Source organism: Prunus dulcis, chromosome 1 (assembly GCF_902201215.1).
Source record: "Prunus dulcis chromosome 1, ALMONDv2, whole genome shotgun sequence".
NCBI lineage: Eukaryota > Viridiplantae > Streptophyta > Magnoliopsida > Rosales > Rosaceae > Prunus > Prunus dulcis.
Window position 1 is genome coordinate 1,689,044 of NC_047650.1, and position 25,621 is coordinate 1,714,664.

Genomic DNA, 25,621 nt, shown 5'->3' on the forward strand with positions numbered 1-25,621 from the left:
CTTTCTTCTTTACATTGTAAACTTAAGTAAATGGAGTAATATAAAAACAAATTAAAGTAAAAGGACAAAGACATTTACTTAAATGTTGAAAATGGAAATAAAGTATAGAGAAAAAAAAATTCAGTATTTTTTTTCGTATTTTTTTTCCATTTTTTTTCATTTTTTTATTACATAAAAATTGCCTACCGTTGGATTGCTGAAAAAAAATATGATCAGAGAGCCCAGCGCGGGCCACATGGACGATTTAAAAAAATTTGGACGCAGGGCTGACGTCACGTCGACGTCAGCCTTGTACTCGGGCCAGCCAAGTCTGCTGGGTCCCACCATCTGCTCAGGCTTGCTTTTATTGCTAGAAACCACTTTTTTGCCCAAACCCCCTCAGCCCGAGTCCAGCCTTAGTTGCTGAAAATGCTCTGAGACGGAGGAGATCACGTGTTGCCTGTCAAATCTTAGCCAAACCCAAAACAAGGGAAAACCAAGCGAAAATTTTTCCAACGGATGAAAATAAAAGGATGGCTTTTTTTTTTTTAATGTAAATTGTCTATAAAGTTTGCGAATTTGTGATGAATTGTCGATGTGAAATGTAAGTGGAATCCATGACAGGACCCGACCCAATTTCCACTTTGGAATTCGAGCCAAGTCCCATGCGTGTCCGACACCTGGCGAATGTCGGCACAAAGGACCTTTTTACCCTTCTTGCTTCAACTCTTCTTTAAAATTCCCTTAGACTTCTGCCGAAAATTCGGCAGAGTCTCCCCTGTATTTTGACCAGTCCCAAAAAGTTTCACCTGCTAAACATTCAACTAATCCACACCAACTGCCAGAATAATTCAAACAACAAATTCTCAACTCCAGTTTTCTTTTCAGTTTCAACGAGATATCAGAGCATTTGCTAAATTTCAAGGTTTTTAGGGATTTTCTATAAACTCTACCTGACTTGAAGCGCTGAGGTTATGAGTGGCCCGGTGGTGGATCCTGCGTACGTCTACAGCCTGGGGGTGAAAACAGTTTGAAGATGTGAGTGGACCAACATAAGAATTCTTGAAAACAGTTTAATAATCAGAATAACCCTCTCTATAGAAATTGTTAAATAAACTGAATACGCACCTTCCATTTAAAGCTTAATAACTCAAAGCATTCCATATAAATCATAATCAAGCTCTATAAATTTTATTCAAAGCACTGAAATCAAATTTGTATAAAAGCACTGTACTCGAGCCTTGCATAACTGAACAAACTGTAGAAATGTATTAATGCCTGGAAAATCAGAAAAGCTGATATAAAACAACTGAAAATCATAATTAAATAAAAGAAACTCAAAATCCTTTGAAAATACCACCTATTTGTACCTCCGTCATAACCGTCAATTCCCTGGCAGGTCTCGGGCGTCACACAGGCTACCCGAGCCGCAAACTGGCGAAATCAGGGGACTATGATCAACCTGTCCCGCCGGCAGATTCCTCGATGACACCAAGTCAGCTCGAGTCGCTCTGGCAGGATGCAGGGGACCGTAGTCAGCCTGATCCGCAATCCTGGCAGGTCTCGGGGACACAAAGTCAGCCGAGCCGCAATCCTGGCAGGTCTCGGGACACCAAGTCTGCCGAGCCGCAAATCCTGGCACTCACGGTCCGAGCGTCCCCGAAACTCGTGAGGCAAAGTCAAGTGCACTGACTAAACTATAATCAGACTGGATGTCCGTAGACATCGGTCCGACTCTGGGTAATCACCATAAAGAAAATGGGTACGAGGTGGGTTTAAAAATAGATTCCTTTTAGAAAATCCGATTAAAACTGAAATATCAGATTGTGCTGCTGTCTCATCTGATTTCAACCTCAAACTCTGTTTCTATAACTTATAAATAAGCAGCACAGATTTATAGAACTGTTACTGTACTGATCATGTTCAGAATCGTAATAAAACTTACTCAAAGACCAAATAAAGAAGCTTATTCAAATAAATTCATTTCTAAAACTTATTTATATAAAATCAATATAAACTCATTTATAAAACTTATTTATATAAAAGCATATCAAATTATTCATGAAATCTAATTTAGGAAAGAAGGTCCACTCACAGATGGTCCGAGCTACTTCGACCCTTCGAAGGTTTTTCCTGCTGGTCGGCTGGACCTCTAATGCCTGATTATCCACAAACAATAATTCAATATACTGCTGAATAAAAGAATTAATTCAAACCCCCTGCCCCCGGCTCCTAGAAATACAAACACTCATTCAGGTTATTCCTATGCCCGCCTTAGCTTTTTAAACAGTTAGGCCGGTCTTAAGAGACCCGGAACCTCGATAAGCGATAAGCTGCTCGACCGGCCGATCCGGGACCCCGTGGGTCCACGGTCTCTGATGGCCAATCTGAGCTTCCCGAAAGGTTTCTCCTAGGACGGGAACCAAGTTCTGCGAATTTGGTCCGAATCGGACTGTCGGATTGGCCAAAATCGCGTTATCGCTTAAAACTCAAACCCTAGCCCCAGGGTTCTCGATTTCGGAGCATCCGGGACTCCGATTGGCAATCCGTCGAATCCTACGTGATCCTGAAATCACGTAGACCGACATATCCGAAATTCAGCGTGATCCGACTATTTAACGACACTGCACCCACCGATCGCGCGATATGGAAAATCCGTTCGGGGCTCAAACGGACTCCGAATCGAGATCCGCGAAATCCCACACGCTCGTGACGACACAAGGGTCACAAATCTGCACCGAATTATATCAGTACTCTCGCCCACGCGCTCCAGCACGCGCGGGCAGCTTTGGGTGTCCAAAACGATACTGGGTGGCCGAAAAATCTCGGAACCAAGACTCCAAACTCCTACCCTAGGTAAAACACCTCATTTGGAGTCACTTTTGTTCTTGGACCACCCCCAAAAAGTGACCAGAAATAGTAGTTTCGAAGGGCCGAAGTTTCGGCCAAACTTCAAGTCGTAAATCGAACCCCTTAGCGCTAAAATCGATCGAAGACCATATACCCATCAGCTAGAGCACGAAAAATAGCTCAAAAACCATACCTTACTCTATCGATTTGGTGGAGAAATGAGGGAGAATTTTGAGCTGGAAGTTCGGGTAGCTTCGAGGGAACCTCCGGCGGAAAACATGGTTTTCCGGCCAGCTCAGGGCGGCCCCGGGGTGGATATCGGTCAGGTCTTGACGGCGACACGGAGGTAGACCCGTAGGTACCCACGGCGGAGATCGGCTCGGCCTGTGGTGGCCGGGCCGACGCCGAGAAGCTGAACGGTCGCAAGGCCTGGTCGACGAGAGGGAGAGAGAGAGAGGGAGGAGAGAGAAAGTGACGGGGAGAAGAGAGAGAGGGGGTATAAAATCTGACTTTTTGCCAAATTACCATTTTACCCTTCGCGATTTTTAGACCCTAACTTCTTCGTTACGGCTCCAATTCGGGTCTACTCCGTGTCTACGAACTCCTTTCGCCGCGCTCTACGCAATGACGTAAGCGAAATTCCCAAATTCTTTCTCGATCAAAAAGTCAAATTTTCCCCCAATAAAATATGCGAGGGCAAACTTGTCTTTTTGCAAGAAGATATTTTCTTTACTTTTTAGATATTTTCTTCTTTTTAAGATATTTTTTTTTGGGTTCTTACAATCCATATGTTCGATGGCATTGTGCCATATGGATTATAAAAAAATATATACATTAAAAATTGAAAATCCATAGAAAAAAACATTTCCATATATATATATTTTAAAGTAACTCCACCTCCCTTCCCCTCCCTCTCCCTCTGTTATGTCTTTACTCTCTCTAGTTTGGACCCCACTAGTCCAACCAATTGTACATCTCCAAAAACGCATCGTCGTCCAATCGCAGCAACAAAAAATTCATCCTAATCTCTTCATATCTATCATTGTTGTTGACGCATAGTAAAAAAAGGGAATCCAATCTGCTCAATGAAGACGCGACGCGTGGACCTCCACGACTGCCTAGAATCGATCATAGCCTATTAGCACCGACCACCCCTTCACTAAAAGCATAGCATCAAATATGAATACAATCGGGACAAACTAGACCAAACCACCCCTGCCCAAAAGCACAGATGGGCGTCAGCTTGGGGACTTACACGAGCAGTCACCCCTGTCACCAATCGTCTCCTTAAAAACAAGTAGGCTAACCGTCATATTCCCCGGAGCCATCCTTCGGGGCAGGGGCTCATGCAAGCATTCCTATGATGTTTTTCATTCCCGTACTCTCGATTTGAATCCATATCTTGATAACTGGCTACTTTCCTAGTTCTGTTACATAAGGGCCTTATCTTGCTGCTGGACCTAAGCCGTATGCCTAGCTTATGAATCACAGATCTGCTCGAAAGTACCCCTTTTTATTATGATGATAAGGGTGGATGGTAGGATCCTTGGTGTGGAGAGATCTCTGCCAACAAAACAAAGAGCTCAACCAATCCCTTATTTCAGGGACATCCCCTTGTTAGGTAATATAAAAAGTAATTGAGTCCAATGCAACACAAACAAAACACAAATTATCAAAGGGTGAGAAGGGTCAAGTGACCCTTGTGGACCTTAATTGGGTCAGCTCACTTGAATCCAATATCATTTGATCACTCAATTGAATTATTGAAATTTTAGTACTTTATTGAAGCACTTTGTTTATTGATTTTATAGGACACAATTGGATATCAAAACGGTTTCCGATTTGTCTAATTTTTTGCAAAGATGATCTATGAATGTAGACTTAAAAAATAAATAGTTTCAATAGTTGAAAAAATATTTGTTGGGACCCTAAATGGTGTCCCTCAAATAAAATTATTTAAGAGATCCTTCAAATAAAATTATTTAAGCAAAATCCCTCAATAGAATGGAACTATATATATAGCCGAGCGGCTACCCTTTTTAAATATACAAATTTAGTTATATACCCAATCTTAGACATAGTCTTATATAAAGAAACTCTATATATTTAAAAACTATAAACACACCCAAAAAATACCCCAAAATTGACAGTTGTCAATTTTTTTCAATTTAATAGCTATTTTTTAGTTTATTTGTATGTGTAAAATACCTATATTGCCTTTGTACTATGGATTTGAGAGAGAAAAATCATATACGCCAAAAAACCAAATTAGATTCATTTTCTCCTTTCTCGCTAGTGCTTTCTCAATGTTGGAGCAAGAGGAGCTTCCATTGAAGCTCAATCTCAAGTCCAACTATATTTTTTTTATCTCTGATCTACAATTTTCAATATTTCACCTTCGATTTCTTGTTCTAAAATCGTGCTTATATTATTTTTCTTTTTTTTTTTGGATTGTTTGAAACCTCGAACGAAACTCGATCAGATGCTCTTAGCTCTACTCCTCTTTCGCCACGTCGTCGTCGTCGTTTGGACTTGAGATTTTTTATCTTTTGCTTCAATTATGTGTTTCTCTTCGGATTTTAATTGATTTTTGGAATGTATTTTAAGCTTTGATAATCGATTTATCTTTTGTTACTATTTTAGTTATGGATCTCATTTTTGTTTAACAATGTACTTCTATGACAGAATATTAACAATATATTTCTATCACATAATAGTATTAAAAATTTGAGCTCGGCTTATTTTTAGTTGGTTTGATTTGTTCTTTCTTCATCTTTTCTTTGATGGACATATATTAGAAATAGCAACATAACAAGCATTAATCAACATGACAATAAACTAACAGTGTTATTACCATAAACTGGAACATTATATTTTTTAAGCAGTCATACTCTTTATAACATAAACCCAAAAAACTATACCCTTATAATTAACTCCCATCATTAATTGTAGCTTCATCATATAATCGCAATTTTTTTTTTTCAAGGAATAAACTGACCTTGTATGTGAAACACATGCTTTGAAATTGCAAAACGGTGCTGGAAGCCACACTCATTTATTTTTTATGAGCTCCACCTACACCAAAAATTTGCTGAAGGTTAACTTGGATTGTCCAAACATTTGTGTGGTTGCCAAAGATTTTCCTTAGGAACAATTTCAATGGCAGGATTCCAACCCTAAAACTCAATTCAGTCCAGAATTAGTATTCGAATATTATGGCATGGTTAATTAGAATTAGGAAAAGGTTGTCTGATCTTCTCTAATAATTTAATTTAATACACCCAACACAAAAAAAATAAAATATATATATATATAAAATAAAAAACTAAACTAGAAAAGTTGTAACATAAAAACAAGTAAATTGGTTCTATATACATCCACTCTACTACTCTATTCTATGATCGACCACTGATCTTTTCTTCTTTTTTTCTTTTTTTTTGCTACTTTTTTTTTTCCTTGATCAATAATAAATAAGATCAGAAACTTCATCTACACAATGTATCAAAAAGAGATATCTACACAACAATTGGCCCACCCGGGCCAGTTGGGGGTCGCGGGGGAGCTGGTGGCTGAATAATCTCGGGCCCCGGCGGGGGAGGAGGCACAATATCAGGTGGTTGCGGCGGCACTACGTCGGGTTTTGGAAGCGGGTTGTCAGGAAATGGTGGCGGGATATCGGGCACAGGAGGCGGTTTCAAGGGAGGCACGGGAAAATCCTGGCCCGGGTTCGGATCCGGGTCAAGCGGTGGAGGGTATGGATTCACTTCAGGAGGCGGAACAGGAGTGGTGTCCACATCCGGAGAGGTGGAAATCCCAGGCACCTCAGGAGGAGCAGAAGGCTGGTCATAGCGGCCTGGAACTGGGGGAGAAAACTCTGGTGGGCTCCTGGTCGGGTACTGGTCCGGTGAGTCGGGTAGAGCACGGGCTAGAAGGGGGCATATGGGCTTTCTTTTGGGTGACAGAAATTGAGTGCTTGTTGCAGAAGTAGTAGAGTTGGTGAATGAACAAAATGGGATCGTTCGCCTGATGAGAGTTGATGAGAATGAAGAGATGGAAGACGACATTATTATTATGTTTTGTTCGAAAACAAGATTGGGAAATTTTGTTAGGCTCTGTCTTGGTCTGAGAGATGATGGAACCGAAAGTTTATGTATTGACGTAGTTGAGGTTTCGGTATTGCATGTGGGTGACACATGTATGCAGCTGGCAGAGGGAGTTGACACCTGTGCGTGTGGATGAGAAATGGTTTTGAATAGTCAGTCAGGTTTATTTTGGATTGACACGTACGTTGATGGTATAGGGCGAGCTGGTCTTGCTCGATTTCATTAGCCGTTTGTACACATCATAACGTAGCAAAGAGGAGACTGAACCAGAAATAGGTAACTTGTCCAATCTTAAAGTCTCTCTTTCAGTACAAAACTTGACCTACTTATTCAAAGTGGAACTTAGAATTTTCAAAAATACAACGAATAAGTATAAAATTCCAAATTTATGAACATTTTACCATTTTCAATCAATACATTTATAATTATTACAGATGCATTTTCATGACCTAATTCACTGAAAATCTTGCAAAATCTAGGCAATCGACTCTTACCATTAAGAAAGGGAGAAAAAACGGAAGCCTTTATCTTCTGATTTGCTAAGAAACTATGCTTAGAAACAAAGAGTTTGAATTTAGCATTAGCTTTCCATGTTCTGAATTCTTACTTAATTGAATTTTGTTAATCGTAAGCCTATAGCTTTCCATGTTCTTTCATTCAAGTATTACATTTGATTTGAAATTTAACCTAAGAGCCAAATTTAGTGAGACTGTGGTTTATTCAAATCCAAGGTCACATATCACCCCAACCTCTCCATTGGGGTACAAAATGAGTCTACTTTGACTCAATCAAGATCAACCATTGGAGGAGTGGAATAGAGATTCCGAGCCTTCGTATTTAGAGCCTCTGTATTTACCCGCATTTCGTTTGATCTGAGCCATTGTAATAATCCAACAACTCAAAACAAGACAGCTAAGCTAATAAAGAGAGATGTTTTAGTGTTAAGTGAATTTAGGAATTCAAGTATCTGGCGAAGCCGATAAACTTCGTCAAGCGGCTATTACACTATTGGTCGAAGCTCTTGAGGATGAACCAATTTCTTGCAACGCTCATTTTTGTAAATTTCCATTCTATAGTTTATCATTTCATCCCTGAATTCAAATATAGAGTGCAGCTTCTTTTCATGAATTTTGACTGAATTCCAAATGACAATCAATTGATGGGTAGTGGCTGTAATCATTGGGTATTTTCATGAAAATTGAAAGTTATCAATTGGAGAAATATTGATAAGTTGCTAAAGAAAATGATGGGTTTTGGCTCCTGAAACAGTCGCTGAATAGCTTTGCGCCAAAGACAAATGATATATATAGATTAGATAGGAGCTTATAGAAAGAGAGACAGAGAGGTAACGGAAACACGTTACCGTTAATTTTGTAAATAAAACAAAAAAGTCATACTAGCTGACGTAGCCTATTCACGGTCATTGAATTATTTGAGCGCAATGCATGTAAATGCGGAGGCTCTAAATGCAGAGACTCTGGATTTGTAGAATAGTTCTTCTCCCGATCAAGAGAGACACGAGTGACAGACGGTGAGAGAGATGTTTTACTGTTACCTAGCAGTTACGAGGATTTGGCCCAATGTGAACACGTGGCCGTCGCAAAAACAACTGGGTAAAATCATGAAATGACAGCACACCCGCGCTGCTCTTAAGAAACAGTAAACGCGCTTGTCACTTACAAAGACAACGACGTGCCACAAATTGAGGCCAAGTTGATATATATTTTGATTTCTGTACGCATGTTAAATGATACTAGAAATCTAATCATTTTGCCCGGAATAAAATGTTCTCTATGCTTGACATGCCAAAACAAGAATCTAATCTCTCTCACAATAACTTTCGGTGTTTTCTATGTGATGTGATGTATATAAATGAGCAAAGCCATTGTCATAAATCAAGAGGTGTTTCTACCCAAATCATTAGTTAAGGGCAACTATTTTTCTATCCCTGCCACTTGATTAGCTTATAAAAAGACCTCATTAGGCCCCTCTTGGACATAGTAGCAACCAAGAAAGTATCATTCCAATCTTCAACTATTAACCCCTAGCCCTAATCCCTCCACAATTACTGTTATGTAAAGAAAGACTTCATTATGATCTTTGGAATCGAATATACACATTCAATTATTGAAAAAGATAAGGATGAAACTTTAATGATGTATAATTTTACAAATTTAATGCGCATGAAAAACGAAAGGTTAGGTAAATAGTGTAAAAATATCTTCGATAGAATTGTTGTACCCTATTTTACCAATTTTGGTGACAAGGAGGGAAAACCACAACTCCACCAAGTTCGCCGGTTGGCTCTCCAATTTGGAAAACACACTTTTGGAATCTGGTGGCTCACTACATCTAACAAGAAGGAGAGAGAAATTGAAGCCTTGCATTCTTCTTGCAACAGTCAAAAAATTCAAAGTCTTCTTCCTCTTCTCTTTGTCAGCTCTCTCTCACTATGTTAAATTCAAAAAATTTAAGGACTTAACTCTAAGTTAACACTGTTAAGTCAAGAAAATAAAAGTAAAAATAAAAACAAAAAATTAGAATAAATAAATAAAAGAACCCAGCAAACAACCCTTAGACTACCCACCCAACCCCGTGACAACCAAGATTGATTGATGTTAAGAAATAGTTAAATTGGAAACTTGGAGGAAAAAGGGCCATGAAGTTGCTGATATTGATGAAGACTAGGATGAGCAACTTTGATAGGCAATGCAGTCGAAGTGTCATCTCAGATCTGGGCCAATTGATGTAATATTTCTCGTGGGTTGATTGAAATGGATAAAGGAGAAGAATGTTAGATTGGGGTTTGAAGGTGTTGTTCAATACAACTGAAATAATGGTGAAAGAGACATGAGGAGGAGGACCGAGAAGGGGATGCTTGGCCTGAGGTGGAAGGTATGGGTGGTTCCGCGGGTGGCTGCCGAAAAATCTTTTTTTTAAAATAAAATAAAATAAAATTTTTCGGACTCAATCAATAGTGTTAAGTTAGGGCTAAAAGTGTTAAGTGAATGGAAGGGTATTTTAGGAATAATGGTGGGTGCAAAGATATAATTGTGATTTTTCAAATTTTCATGATGGGTAGAAAGATAAAGTGAATGGGGAAATAGAACAAATGGGTGAAAATAGCAGCACTCATTATAAATAAGATTAATTCATTATATTACATTCACATGTCACATGATGTTATGTCGTGAACACGCAAAATTTCTTGTCAGTGACAATACCCTACCACACCCAGCCTAGCTAATCATTTTACAAGTTACGGACTTCCTCTTCAGCCTTTCTACTTTGTATAGTACTAAAAGACCTGAGCTGAATTTTGTCCTGTCTGAGCCCATGGTACCATGCGCAGTGCGCTTCCACAATCCACAGTTTCGGGGTGCAAAGTGTGACGATGAAACATCGCATGGGGCTCTACAAAGTAGGAATCTTGATAGACTCTTTGGTCTCCACAGAGAGAGAGAGAGAGAGACAAAAAAGACACAGAAAATTAGAAAACAGAAAAGAAAACGAGCTTTCACCAACACTCCACTACCAAACAAACCAAACAAACACAAAGAAGAAAGTTTCTTCCTTTCTCCTGCCATTCCCTTTAAAAAGGTTCTTAAAACAGCCAAACCCAAAAACCCAACTCACAAAAACACTCTCTCTGTTATAGATCCGCTCCTTTGCAAAAGGGCTTTGCGTTTTTGGTGTGAAATTCATTGTGGGGTCCATGAAGATTTCTGGGTCGTCCTTAAGTTTCAGTCCAATGGCCTGGCGGCGATGATCAATTTGTTTCTTTGTGAAGAAAGTTGGTTTTGCAACTGAGTATTAGTTGTGAAGTTTAGTACTTTAGTGCTTTCTGTGATAAGATGCAATCGGATGGGTCAGAATCAGTAAGCCCAACAACCCAAAGGCTACAGTCTTTGTCAGCCGCTGATACCAGAGGGAAGCATAGGATACAGGCCGAGTTGAAACGGCTCGAGCAAGAAGCTAGATTCTTGGAGGTCAGTGATGCTTTTACTTTGATTCTGATGCTCGGAATTTTGTTCTTTTGATGTTGTTGCTGTTGCATTCTATGTTGAATTTTGATTGTTTTATATCTCATTTCCGGTTTTGATTGGATGTCAATCAGACAGTGAAATTTCCAATTTCAATTTTGAATTCAATTAGCTGCTGGCTTTGTACGGTCACCGAATTTTCTGTTTGAAAATCTACGTTTGGAATTTATTAGAAAATTTAGCTGAGCGGTGAATGTGTTGAACTGGGTGCAGAGTATGAAATGGTTTGGTTTAGTTGTTTGCTAGATTGTGGTCCTGTTTTATTGATCGGTGGGTTTGGTTTCCTAGTTCTATAGTGTAATGTGAGAGTTTGGGAAGTTCTATGCTGCCCCTTTTGAGTGTGACCGTCTGAGCTTTGCCTATTACGACCATGTGACCATCTTATTCACTGTTAGCTAAAATTTATTAGGGTGGTTGTTTTATTAAAGTTGGTGCCCTTATGTGGAAATGGATTTTTATGAATTGAACTTCGGTGATTTGCTTTGCAATTGCAACCATGTCTTTTTCAGGCTTCTAGAGTTTTTGGAGTTATTAGTCATTTAGTGAGTTCAGGTCCAGTTATTATGTAGCTTTGTGCTTAGGTGTAATTTGATTGCCTTCTCGGTTGTTATAGTTTATTGTGCAGAAGGACAAACTGATTTGTAGAAGATAGATAATAATGGAAGTAGACGGTCCAGGACTTTTGGTGTTTAGTTGTCTTGCTTTGAGTGAGTGCATGTTTCCTGCGAGACAACTGATTCGTTTTGTTGTTGGTGAAAGCAGGATGGTTTTTACTGCTGCCATGTAGGAAAGTTATTTTAATCACTCATTTTTAGCTTATGAGAGAAGTGAGTCATTGAGTTTACACATTATACAGTGACATACTTTCCCCACTCCTTTTGCCTGTGTCTGTATAAATATTTCAGGCTTCATAGGTGCCAAGCTTGAAGTTAGTGTTCTTGATGATTGTCATATGGTCAAATGCCGTGCAAGGCCTGTGAACTTTTTGTCTTTAAGCTGTTCCTTGAAGACAAAACTTCATTAGGTTGAAAAGATGATATGGGGTGTTGCTGAAGAAAGTGCAAGAATAATGTTCAAATATATGCTGTATTGTAAAAATGTGTGACCTATCAAATTGTTGATAACTGAAACTTTGAAAAAAACTAAAAAGAAATTAGCTCAAATTGCAGAATATTCAGTTGAATCAAGCAATATCTACAAGTTACTTGAGGGTGTATTAACAACAGGAGTTGTGTAATGGTTACAGTTGATCACAGTTACCCAGAGTCAATGTATGTTGACCCCTGAGCTTTTACTTGTCAGCTGTAGAATTTCATAAAGGCTCTTAAATTTGTTGCTGGGTGGTTGGAAAGATGACTTCTCTTATGCCGAGTAGAAAATTATGAATTTGTTACATTTATGTTGTGGTTTTTTAACCTCTCGGGACTTTAACTGTTAAAACACCCTCAACTTCTCGACCTAGGAGCAACCAGATATATGGGTGTGATCAGTCATGTGGACTGGAGTTAAAAGTTGTTATCCTTTTGGCACTATACAACATTATTTTTCTCAGCAAAACCTTGATTGAATCAATTTCCTGAACCTACTTAGTTAAGCAATAGTATGCTGATTCATTCTTGACCCCTGTAGAAGTAGTGTAATGAAGAAAGCAAAATGCTTTCACCACCCCTTTTCAAAAAAATCTGAGGAAAAATTATCCTTCTGTAAAATTATATAAGACAACAAACTATGAAGTAAACAGTTCTTTCTTTAGCTCTTCCTAGCAATTAATTTCACCAACATACCATATTAGAATCTTTCAGATTATATTAAATTCGTTTCCAGTTTTAAAAACACAACTGCGTGACTACTTTTGAAGTAAGATATAGAATAAGACTGAAAAAATAGGAAGCGGAGTACATTGAAACTTTCCATCAACTGCATTTAGCTCGATTAATGCCATATTCCTTTACAAGACTCACGTTCTTTTAAGAATTGCAACTCCATATTTGCTTCCACCAAAGAGGTAGGGCACCTTGAAGAGAGTGAGGTGTAGACTGCCTTTCTCGGGGGAATTGGGGAAAATTGGATGTCAATGTCATTGAACTGTGTAGTGTAACCTTCTCTTGTTATGATAAGTAGCATGCCCTTGTGTGTCATTTTGTTAACATTTTCCCTTTTGGAAGTAATTGGCTTCTCGAGTCTTTCTGTAATACATCTTAACTAAAACCCATGATGCACATGGTCAAGCATCTAGTGGCATGTTTCAGCTTCCCATGATCCTGAATTTTTATGGCCAAGCATCTTGGGACATTATTCACAGTTGGATTGATTAGGAGTTGGAGCTTTTGAGTATGTTCATTGCTTTAATTGCTTTCCTCCCTTTTTGGTGGGAAGGAGTTTCCATGAACTAGTTGTGTGATTTGGTATCCATAAGGCACCTGAAAAGTGACTCACCGGCATGTTGTGTGTGTGTGTGTGTGTGTGTGGGTTGAATAACCCAGAATTTAATAGGATGGTCGTTTGACATTTCATGTATGTCATTATTTATCAGCATGACTTGAGTATTCAGACTGCTAATGGATTTATTCTTTTATGTTGTTTCCACAGGAAGAGTTGGAACAACTGGAAAAGATGGACAAGGCCTCAGCTGCATGCAAGGAGTAAGCATGATAGATCCTTAAATTGTTTGAGTTTTATCTAGAACGCTTGTTTTTCCCATGATCAATTTGTTAACCGACTTTTGTTTTGTACTTCAGAATACTGAACAATGCAGAAACGAGGCCTGATCCATTACTCCCAGTGTAACACCTCTATTCTAGTTCTTTGTTTCATTTTCTAAATTCGCGGCCCTTTTCTTATTGTAATTTACTCTTGATTGACAGAACACATGGCCCTCTTAATCCATTCTGGGATCGATGGTTTGAAGGCCCCAAAGATTCAAAAGGTTGCAGATGCTGGATACTGTGATGATCATTGCTCAGTTTCAGGCTTCCATTATCATTTGTTCACAGAGGCTACGATTCAGACGTATCACAGATTTCGATTGTTGCTGTTATTCAGGAATGTTTTACTAGATGCTTCATTGTGCAGATGACAATTTATGGCAACGCTTCCATTCGTGTGCCTTTAATTTAGGGCAGTTGTGCAGAGTGTAGCAAGTTTTCAATTAAATGCTTCAGTGTTTTGGCAGAGCATAAACAATTTTCCAGGCATATCATATTGTTTAACGAAATGCTTAATGATTCAAAATGTAAAATATTCCAAGCATTTGAAATTGGAAACAATCTACAAATTTGCTCAGAGCAAATAACATTGATGATACACAACTGACACTTTTACATCACTCATCCTTGAAAATATATGAAAAATCTCATCTCTGTCTCTCTCTCTACCTTCAACTGGGTGCTTTCCCTGTAACCCGCTGGGCAATCCAACCTAGACCATCATACAGGCCATCTCCTGTGAGGGCACAACAGGCTTGGATGTGCCAGTCATGATTCTTAATGCTGTGAAGAGAAAGGGTGTCAGTGATCTCGGCTGGGGTCATGGCATCCTTGAGGTCTTGTTTATTTGCAAAAACCAGTACAACGGAATTTTGAAGATCCTCATGTGCCAGCAACCTGAAGAGTTCATCTTTCATAATAGAAATCCTGGCCCTATCCGTACTGTCTATTACTGCAATGATAGCATGAGTTCCACGGTAATATGTTGCCCATGAAGTCCTTAGTCTTTCTTGTCCGCCAAGATCCCATACCTGTCATGATTGGCATAATCTTTAGCTCTTATCATCTAACAATAAATAACTCTAAGCATGACATAATGCCTTCAAGGACAGAAAATGAAATGAAAGAAACATGGAAAAGAATATTGTGAGCATGTTAAGGTATAGAGAGGCCTTATAAATGCAGTAGCTAAAAATATTCAATGAGTTCAAATGACAGACTCATAGCCAGACCAACGAAGTCAACATACACAAAGCCGGGCAGGTATCTTGTAAACATTAAACTTCATTTCTACACTTCTGACCATCATCAGCATTAAAGTCACAGTTATCATGCTCAGTTGGCAAGTAACGTTACATCCGTGTCAAGTCAACAAATACTTCATATTGTTCCTTGGCATGCTAATGCAGTAAAGTTCATTGATATATGGGGAATCACAATGTGATTTGCCCTAGCCAAAAGCTTATCCTCCAGACATAACAAAATCATTATCCATGCCATTTTCTATGTACAAACAATGATATATATGTATATACATGGCTCTAATAAGTAGCAATAAAGATGAGAACCTTCCAATTAAAAGTTACATTTGCAACCAACTATATGTTCTCTTCCATCTATCTCTCATTATGCCAAACCTCCAAATATACTATGAATATTAGTTTCTTCAGTCTTATGTAAATTCATGATACTAATTAATACATGATTCTCTTATACAAGGCCAAGAATATGTTAACTTCAAACTTAATAGAACTTTATCATCCTTCCACATACACATGCAATTCATAAAAATTAGAAATGCATACACACGCAAACACACATACTCAAAAGAATGTTCAACCACCTGAAGCATGGTAGGTAAGAATTTGTGCAAGGACAAAAGACTCATGCTGATGTGAGTCTCCCAATATAGAGTTAATTTTGTGTAAGGACTAAAGCAACAACTTTACCCAATGATTTCATCCCCTCAATGCTCACAATGATGATTATTTAACTAAAGAAATCATGGGAATGCGTTTGCTGGTTGTCAGATTAATAACTACGTCAGGATTAAGAGGCATTGCCATGGAAAAGATTCTCAATAGCTGTGAGGGAATTGCAGATGAATGACGGAGAGTAACCTCAAGATCATTGCTACAGAGGATGACAAAAACGGCCAGCAAGGTATTTTGGATGGCAAGATAAATAGAGGGAAATAAAATCCTTTGTATAGTACTAAGACACCAAAGAAAATGAGAAAGATGATTTCTTTAAAGACCCCTACACCTACAGACTGCATAGCTCTTTATAAAGAAAAAAAAATTATGTGAGAAAATCAAGTCCAATTGCCAAATATACAGAATTAGAAAATCCCGCAAATGGGTTATCAGAAACCAACTAAAATCCAACAAACAATAGCGACAAGAAATGTCCTAACTTGATCAAGAAACTCATCCATCCTGAAGTGGATAATCATCCAGTAACCAAAATAAGAAAAGCAGAAATAGAAGAGGGAGAGATGGGATTGGTTATGGTACCTCAAAGCGAATGTTCTTGTATACAAGCTCTTCGACGTTGCTGCCTACAGTTGGGTTCGTTGTGACAACCTCTCCCAAGTGTAATTTGTAAAGGGTAGTGGTCTTACCAGCATTATCCAACCCAACTACCACTATCTTATACTCTTTTGCAGGGAACAACATGAACCAAAACTTCGAAATGAATGCCCCCATCTTCTATCCCCAAACCAAAAATCCAAACTTTACCTACAAGACCCAAAATTTATAAGAAAGCAATATTACCCAATAAATTTGAAATCAAATAGAACCCAACCCAGAATATAAATAAAATACCTGCATACATCATAAACATACGTTACGGTAGATAAATAAATTAAATCAAGATCCAAATAATAATAATCAAGAATCAACTAATTCACGTGGGTTCGATCCGAAATTAGCAGATCGATGAAGTAAAATTTTCAAGAACTAAAATAAGGGGAAAGGAAATTGATCGAACCTGGACTTGGATATTGGCGGAAGGGTCAGAGATGGAGGGTGCGGTTGATCGGGATGGGAGGTTTTCCGATGGTTCGGGACGCAGAGGTTTGGAACCAAGAGAAACCCCAAAAGTGAATTTGGGTTTGGATTTAGAAACCAAGTTAGTTTTGGGGTTTCAGAAATTCTGAGGCTGCGTCACTGCAAATCCGATCTGTAAGGGAAGGCTTTGGTTTGTTGTGTGGAGGGAGGTGATAAAGGAGGCGCCTTTGTATTTGTGTATTTTATTGTAATGGGTTGTTAATATTAGTCGTTGAAGAAGTACCCACCGAAAATATTTATTCGTTCAAGTGGTGTCGGAGGCCACTGCCTATTTGGGACTTGACGTCTCTCTTTACGTCCCTTTCTTTACGTCTATCCCTTTCTCTATCTTGCCCAAAAAGAAGAGTGGGAATTAAATAAAAAGAGAGACAAAGATGAGGAATATCCAATTGTGTTAAGATGCCGTTCAACGGCAAAATTATAATTACATACTCTATGTTTTATTGTTTGAAAAATGTTTTTGCAAATTTTATTGACCAAAACGAAAAGATTTAGCTAAATTAAAAGGGCCTATAAGAAACACCAAGGCCCAAACCAAACTAACACTTGCTATTCACACTAGTGGCCGGTAGGTTTATTTATTTTGAATGAAGTCATCAAGATTTAGGAAGAGAAATAATGGGTATGTACTTGGCTATTTTCAAAGAAATAAGAAACTGCTCCTCTTTTTTAAGCATCCTAATTTTACTTTTTTTTTTTGGGGGGGAAGATTATATGATTTTAATATTACTTTGACATAATTACTAAATTAATTAACTAACTCTCAATACAATAATAATTCTCATTTAAAACAGTTGGAATAACTCGCAAATCAGAATCCATGTTTATAGACTAGCTCGTTATGTTATAATTTAACTGATGCATCTAATGCATTATGAGGATTCTCCAGATATTATTGAGGATGTCTCGGTTGAAGATAGTTTGTAATGTTTATCTATCAATAAATATCGCTTTTTCTCAAAAAAGGGAAAAAAAAACTTACCAATTTAACTTGAAAATCACCAAATACTTGCCAATCTAGTCTTCTTGTACTCAAGACTCGAGAGTCCCAACTGTCCAACAATAATCAACACAGGTGGTAAACATCACCAAATTCCACCGCTCACCCTCAGCCACGTCACCCAACTACACACAAACCGAAAACGACACCGTATCCCCTGCTCTTGTCGGTCTCAGCCGTTTTTGCCCCCTCATTGCTGCTCACTTTGGAAACACCTCCAAAGCTCTCTCTCTTCCCTTCGCCAACTCCGCCCACCTCTCTTTTAAATCCCCCAACCTTCTCACTCTCTGACCGTACACCTCCGGTCACCGCCAATCACAATGTCACAGTCTGTGCATCTCCTTACCCCATCGAACCTCGCCGTCCCCAAACACAACACCTCCTTCCTCTCCGCCTTCAATTGCCGGTTACCGCTCACCACCACCGCCGTCCCCGTCTTCCCGAAGCTTTCGATCAGAGCCGCTTCATCCGATCGCGAGCCTTCCGTTATCGTCACCGACAACGGCACTTCCTCTTTGGGGATCCAACCCCCTGCTTCGCAGCCCGACCATGCTCTCTCCAGCTCCATCGAGGTCGACGCTGTCACCGAGGCCGAGCTCAGAGAGAACGGATTCCGTAGCACAAGGCGCACCAAGCTCATCTGCACCATCGGCCCAGCCACCTCCGGCTTCGAACAGCTCGAGTCGCTCGCTGTTGGCGGCATGAACGTCGCTCGCATCAACATGTGCCACGGCACTCGCGAATGGCACCGCGAGGTCATACAACGCGTCAGGAAGCTCAACGAGGAGAAGGGGTACGCAGTCGCCATCATGATGGACACCGAAGGCAGCGAGATTCACATGGGCGATTTCGGTGGCGCCTCTTCTGCAAAAGCCGAGGTTCATTTGGTTTCTGCGGCATTTTCTCAAACAGTTTGTGTGCATGTTTTGATGCTGAATACTGACAACTGGTTAGCTTGATTACGTTATGTGCAGGATGATGAGATATGGACTTTTAGTGTCAGAGCTTTTGGCTACACTCTCCCCGAACGCACCATCAATGTGAATTATGATGGTTTTGCTGAAGGTAATTAAATTAAACTTACCAAATTACCAATTTGTATTCAAAATTTTAAGCTTTTTCCTTTTCTTGATTGAAATGGTGAAACTTAATGTGATATTATGCTGGCAGATGTGAAAGTGGGGGATGAACTGCTTGTGGATGGTGGCATGGTTAGGTTTGAGGTGGTTGAGAAGCTTGGTCCCGATGTTAAATGTAGATGCACGGATCCTGGATTGTTGCTGCCTCGGGCTAATTTGACTTTCTGGAGGGATGGGAGTTTAGTGCGAGAACGTAATGCCATGCTTCCCACAATTTCTTCTAAGGTTTGCTAATTCTTTTCCTCCTCTTAGATAAAAGAAAAAACATAAAGGGACTTATCGTTTGATGTGAATATTAAATTGCTAAATGGTTAGAATGGCTTAACCTAAGTGTTGCATGGTATTGACCATATTTATTAAATTGCAAAAAACCCAAATTTGGAATATTTGCATAAAGATTAATTCTTTTGACAATCCCAACATGGATTAGGTTATGGTTCAACTTGGTTGTAAAGCCAATCCTATACTCCATTAACCCTGTCTGGAGTATTGTCTGGTCAAACTTCGAATCTTTCTCAAAAGCATATCATGAGTCAAAGCTTATCTTTTGGTCTCATACTCTAGCTTTCAATTTATGCAGGATTGGTTGGACATTGATTTTGGGATTGCAGAGGGTGTTGATTTTATCGCTGTATCTTTTGTCAAGTCTGCTGAAGTGATTAATCATCTTAAAAGCTATATTGCTGCACGGTCTCGAGATAGGTAAAGTAAAGTCCTGAATGTGCGTGCATACTCAGACGTTTTATGTTGTATAGAAGTGCATATATGTGTGTGTGTGTGTGTGTGTGTGTGTGTGTGTGTGTGTGTGTGTGTGTGTGCACATTATATTTCTTGGTCATATGTTATCATGTCATCATGAAACCTCCTTTAATTGTTACTGTGGACTGCTCTTGTTGGTTCTCTCATTGTTAAGTGATTTGACATGTTTTCAACTTCTGTGTGCATTTTGTGAGACTTGTGGTTGGTCAAAGTTCTCTTAATGTGTTGGCTGTGCAGTTAGTTTAATTGAATAATTAAAGATCAATGTACCTATCTGCCACTTGAATTAGATCTACTGAGATTAATATGATTCCACTTTTGATTAATTTTTGGTCTATTTTGGGAATTGTCTTTATATCCAATATCCAATATGGTTAATGTGTGTTTCTCATTTAAGCTGATAATATTCATTTTTTAATCATGTTGGTGCAGCGATGTTGCTGTCATTGCAAAGATAGAGAGCATTGACTCACTAAAGAACTTGGAAGAAATCATTCTAGCGTCAGATGGAGCAATGGTAGCAAGAGGAGATCTAGGTGCTCAGATACCACTAGAACAGGTACCAGCAGCCCAGCACAGGATTGTTCAAGTTTGTCGGCAGCTAAATAAGCCAGTCATTGTGGCTTCTCAACTACTCGAATCTATGATTGAATATCCTACACCAACTAGAGCTGAAGTGGCTGATGTTTCGGAAGCAGTGAGGCAGCGAGCTGATGCTTTGATGCTCTCTGGTGAGTCTGCTATGGGCCAGTTCCCAGAGAAGTCACTGGCTGTTCTCAGAAGTGTGAGTCTGAGGATTGAGAGATGGTGGAGGGAAGAGAAACATCATGAAGCTATGGAACTCCCAGGAGTTGGATCGTCATTTTCAGACAGTATTTCAGAGGAGATTTGCATTTCTGCTGCCAAGATGGGTAAGCATTATTTGATTGATATCTGTCAGTAGTTTTACTAAATACGTTTCTAAGTGAGGTTAGTTCAGCAATTATCCATGTGTTACGTAAAATGCATATGACAGATCTGCAAAGAGAGTCTTGATATATGAAGATTCGGAATTCTCCTAGTAGGGATTTTACACCAGGATGTACAATATGTGTCATCTAAATCAGTCGGTCTAAGAAAATAACAAAAGCAACAATGCCATTTATACCAAGCACATACACCCACACACAAAGCAATGTTGAGATAATCATCTAGTGTTCTATATGTGATTTTGTACATTTTGGTTGCCAGATAATGTTTTGATTAATTACTTTCCGATCTGTTTTCCTTTTATATGTTGTTGAAAGTGCACTGATCGTCCTAGTTGTTGAGAAGCTGAATGAAAATGTCCAATGACATAAATATGATGTTTTCCCTCTATTTATAAATTGTGTTTTTTAAACTGCATTTCAGCTTCATCTATGTATTTTTACATTTTTTGTTCGTTCATGTCTTGATTGATTCTTGTCCTCCTCTATAGGAACTCATGCTATGGTACATACTAGTTCGTTTCATGAGACTCTGAGTCCAGTAGTGCATGTACTTATGTTATCTGTTTTCAGAAAAATTGTTTAAAAACTTGTTGCTGTATATATTAGATACCGCAGTTGTAGTATACTAATCTGGATATTGCATCAAGAGTTTCGTCAAAAAGTGCATCCAGAATAGGGTTCAATAAAATGAGAAGTTTTTATATAATGACAATATGTGCCCTTTTTTCTCCTTGTGTTTGTCATGTTTGGCCTCACCTGTTTCTTGGCCCTCGGCGACCTACTAAGCTGGTTAATGTAATGCAAATGACTGAAATTTTTTTATTATCGTCCCTTGCTGTTGGATTTTATACTTGTTTTCATCATTGTTTTTTGTTGCATGTGGAACCATATCTCAATGTGAATTGTGATTTTGCAGCTAACAATCTAGGGGTAGATGCTCTTTTTGTCTATACAAAGACGGGCCACACGGCATCTCTCCTGTCACGCTGCCGGCCTGACTGCCCAATCTTTGCATTTACTAACACAACATCTGTGAGGAGGCGTCTGAACCTACAGTGGGGTCTGATACCATTTCGGGTGAGCTTCTCTGATGATATGGAAAGCAACCTGAATAAAACCTTCTCACTGCTCAAGGCCAGGAATTTGATCAAATCAGGTGACCTTGTTATTGCTGTCTCAGACATCTTGCAGTCCATCCAAGTTATGAATGTTCCTTAAAAACTGGATTTCATTTGGATTGCAAGTGTTTTCTTGATCGTTCTAGATTCAGTTATATCTATCGAACTGCTATGTTCATTGCTGCAATTTGGTTCTCGGTTGAAAGAAAAGGGGGTAATCTGGAGATAATCAAATTTTCCTTTATTGATCTCACCGGGGCCTTGCTTCAGGATCCACCATGCAATTTGTCAGGTTTATGCCCGCTTGAGCTGCTTGGTTTTTGGTTTTTTAGTTCACAATAGTACCTTGTGACATTAATTTAGTGTTAGGGTGAGATATGACAAGAATTGTCCTTGAAAGGCCTGTATCTTTATGTTTTGGCATTGCACAAATAGTTTACCTTATGCATTGTATTGCCTTGTTCAACTTTAAAATCTGTGTTTTGATGTGTTTCTGAGATTGCATCAAGCATGATCAACAATAACCATTTCAAGTTACTGTTTAATGTTAAGCGGTGAATTGCATTCTTATAACTTATTCGCTTTTGGTCTTGCTAGGCCAAGACTGATTGTTGCAGGTATTAGCCTAGTAATATTATTATGAGTTCTTGGATACACTTCTCTCGTGAGATCAAATTTAGCTAGGAACCCAGACAGAAAATCCATTCTATACCCATTTTGTGGAGAGGGTCGTCAATAGCACAACTAGGTGGAGACAATTACCACCAGACTAAAGATTCGTTGGTAAATCCGTGAGCTTGGTCATACCAGAAGGCAAAAAATCAATTATCCTTAATTATCATTATTAGTATTTTTGGAACAAGCGATCTTGACAACCTGAGGATGCCTCATTCACTAAAAAAGCAAATAGAGCCAACCTTACAACATTGGTTTCTCCGAAAAATAAGAACATATTTCATATATTTTTCATGTAATTGACACAATTTCCGTACAAAGATATACAAAAGGCCCTTTAAGAAAAAACATGAAAACATATAACTAAGATATATTTTGAACAGAAGCACGGCAAAGGGGACAGCGGCTTTTCCAGGTGCTTAACCATTCATCAATGCATGCCTTGTGAAACGAATGGTTACAATTAGCAAGCAACCTGCACTTTTGCCCCTCCATAAACTCGTCCAAGCAAATTACACACTCATCAGCAGTAGTAGTAGAGAAGCTTTGATCAGTTCTATACGTGAAGACTGTTGATGCCTGCGGTGGTTGCGTTTCCTCTGCCACCACTGCAATATATCTGGCATGGTAATTTGAATAAGGAGCTCGATGATAAAGATTTGACGGCCGTCGATTTGTTAATTGCGCTTCAAGATCATCAACGTGCCTTCCACCACTGCAGAACCGAAGTATGAGGTACACGATGAGCAATGAAAGATTGGAGATTCCATAGAATGCTAGAAAAAATATTATTGGTAGAGTTATCATGGCCATCAGTGGTGACTCTTCAATCATCATTATTGTGTAGCTGAGATCGTTTGCAGTAGTTTTAGCTTTCTAACAATGCGATATCTAAATTGGCGCAATCCACTTATGCTAGTACATAGTTTTACTTCGAACTTGGTATGGCATGGCTCCTTCGTCTTTGGTATTTATAGAGTTCTGTTGAGTCCTTCTCCAACTGAGAAAGCAGTGCTTGGCCTTTCCTTAAACGAATAGGAAATAATAGGAAATTCATTACAATTCCTTACCAAATTCATTACAATTCCCTACACATTAGGAAAACAAAAAACTTTCCATTAGTTCGAAGTTTAGGTTTGTAGTTTTACAATTCCTTATCACATTAGGAAACCTTGGGCTTATTTAAAGTTAAAAAAAGAGATTTCAAGCTTCAATCATGGCCCGTTTGGAATTGTTTTTTTCGCCAAAAACCTGCTTCACTTTAAAGTTAAGCAGTTTAAAGTGTTTGGTAAAACTATAATATCATGATTATTTTAAAAACAATGGTCTTTTGATAGCAGCTTTTAAAAACAGGCTCTGGGTTGCTTTTCAAAGCTGCTTTCAAAAGAAGCAGAGATGAACTTTAATGAATTTTTTTAATTCCCAAAATACCATAATTCAATTTAAAAAATGACACCACCTCCACTTCCACATCCAACTCCACCACTTGCACCACCACATTCACTACCTCCACAACCACCGCCACCACCACCACCACCACCACAACCACCACCTCCTCCACCACCACCACCACCTCCTCCTCCACCTCCACCTCCACGACCACCACCACCACCTCCTCCTCCAAAACCTCCACATCCACTACCACCTCCACAACCAACACCACAACCACCACCACCACCACCTCCACAATCGCCATCCCCACCACCACCACCATCACTACCACAACCACCAACTCCACCTTCATCACCACCACTACCTCCACTCTATCACTACTACTACCACTACCAGCACATGATTAGTACATAACACTTCTAACATCGTGTCTATTTTAGTCATTATTCAAAACAGTTGCACATGATTTTGACACTGCTTTTTGTACTAATAAAACTTTGAAAATATTGTTTACCAAACATAGAGATGTTTTACTTTACGACTAATTATTTTCAAAGCACAACGAAAGCAACTTTTTTAAAAGTGACAGCAATCCTAACTGGACCTCAGAGTTGAGCAATTGAGAGAGGGAGCAGAGCCTCTAAATCATAAAAACCCTAATAAGAACCCTAGACACCCAATATTTCAAGAATCAATACCAACCGTGTCTACCCTGCCACCGGAGCTAATCTTGGACATCCTTTTACGGCTTCCGCCCAAGGATTTGATACGATCCCTGTGCGTTTCAAAAGCTTGGTATGCTTTCATCCACGACCAACGCTTCATCAACGCCCATCTCCAACGCTCCACTGAAACCAACTCTCAAAGCATTTTAATCGCGTCATATCGGCCCAGTTCTCCACCACCACCAGATTTATTTTCATTGCCCTTTAGCGACAACAATACCAGCGGTACAGCCGTGAAAGCTGAGAAGCCGTTCAAATTCCCTGACGCCTACGATGTCTTGAGGTTATCCGGCCATTCTGTTCATGGTCTGTTTTGCATTCACAGCAAGGACAGGAGGTGTATTGCTTTGTGGAACCCGTCAATTCAAAAGTTGAAGAAGATTCCCTTGCCCACCTTTGGGCCATCATGTTCAGAGTGGTTTTCGAAGAGAAAAAGAAATCCCCTCTATGGATTAGGGTATGATTCAGTTAATGATGACTATAAACTTGTGGGAATGGATCCAAAACGGGCCTCTTTTTAGTAATATTTCTTCGGGTCGCCCTCGCATTATGTTCTGCAACGGTGCTATGAGTTGGCTGATTGTTAATAACGAGGTCGATGGAAATCGGTCCATAATTCAAACCCTTAATCTTGCCAGTGAGAAATATTGCCAGTTTCCCTTCCCCTTGGTTCTGAAAAGCAATTATACCGTTAGTTTGGAGGTCTTAGGGGGCTGTTTATGTCCCGACCGGACATGCTGTTTGGATTATGAAGGAATATGGAGTGACAGAATCTTGGACCCTGCTTTATTCTTTGGAGAATGAAGCTGTGCCTTCGGGTGTGGGTTATTTCTCCAAACCTTTGGTGTTGTCAAAGAATGGTGAAATGGTTTTGACACATAACGGAAGAGGCTTTTTTTGGTATGATTTAAGGAACAAGAGTTTCAAACAAGTTCAATTTAGTCGTCCTCCGTCAACTCAACTTGACATAACTTTTTATGTCGGGAGTCTTTTGTCTTCTTGATGGTGATCCTGTTACCAGCCGACGGGATCTAATGTTAAGTCAACTTGATTTGGCTACTTGATACTAATTTTCAGTAAAAAAAAAA

General features: G+C 39.2%; 4 protein-coding genes across 4 annotated transcripts; 2 read left to right on the forward strand and 2 right to left on the reverse strand.

Moving 5' to 3' along the window:
- Positions 1–6,344: 6,344 nt before the first annotated feature.
- Positions 6,345–6,893, reverse strand: LOC117614584 (vegetative cell wall protein gp1-like). The gene has a single exon (XM_034343446.1). It carries the CDS (start codon positions 6,891–6,893, stop codon positions 6,345–6,347), a length of 549 nt encoding a protein of 182 aa, XP_034199337.1.
- Positions 6,894–10,367: 3,474 nt separating this feature from the next.
- LOC117630653 (guanine nucleotide-binding protein subunit gamma 2-like) lies at positions 10,368–14,155 on the forward strand. Its single transcript, XM_034363353.1, has 4 exons — positions 10,368–10,921; positions 13,565–13,617; positions 13,714–13,758; positions 13,840–14,155. Exons 1-4 carry the CDS (start codon positions 10,787–10,789, stop codon positions 13,922–13,924), a joined length of 318 nt encoding a protein of 105 aa, XP_034219244.1. The 5' UTR covers positions 10,368–10,786; the 3' UTR covers positions 13,925–14,155.
- A 21-nt stretch (positions 14,156–14,176) lies between these two features.
- LOC117630647 (ADP-ribosylation factor-like protein 5) lies at positions 14,177–17,089 on the reverse strand. The gene is made up of 3 exons (XM_034363347.1): positions 16,675–17,089; positions 16,197–16,421; positions 14,177–14,711 (listed from the first exon to the last, which is right to left on the reverse strand). The coding sequence occupies exons 2-3, from the start codon at positions 16,386–16,388 to the stop codon at positions 14,352–14,354; spliced, it is 552 nt and encodes a 183-aa protein (XP_034219238.1). The 5' UTR covers positions 16,389–16,421; positions 16,675–17,089; the 3' UTR covers positions 14,177–14,351.
- Positions 17,090–17,948: 859 nt separating this feature from the next.
- On the forward strand, positions 17,949–22,286 carry LOC117614859 (pyruvate kinase isozyme A, chloroplastic). The gene is made up of 6 exons (XM_034343779.1): positions 17,949–18,632; positions 18,729–18,819; positions 18,925–19,118; positions 19,474–19,595; positions 20,085–20,563; positions 21,540–22,286. Exons 1-6 carry the CDS (start codon positions 18,075–18,077, stop codon positions 21,839–21,841), a joined length of 1,746 nt encoding a protein of 581 aa, XP_034199670.1. The 5' UTR covers positions 17,949–18,074; the 3' UTR covers positions 21,842–22,286.
- The last annotated feature ends 3,335 nt before the right edge of the window (positions 22,287–25,621 follow it).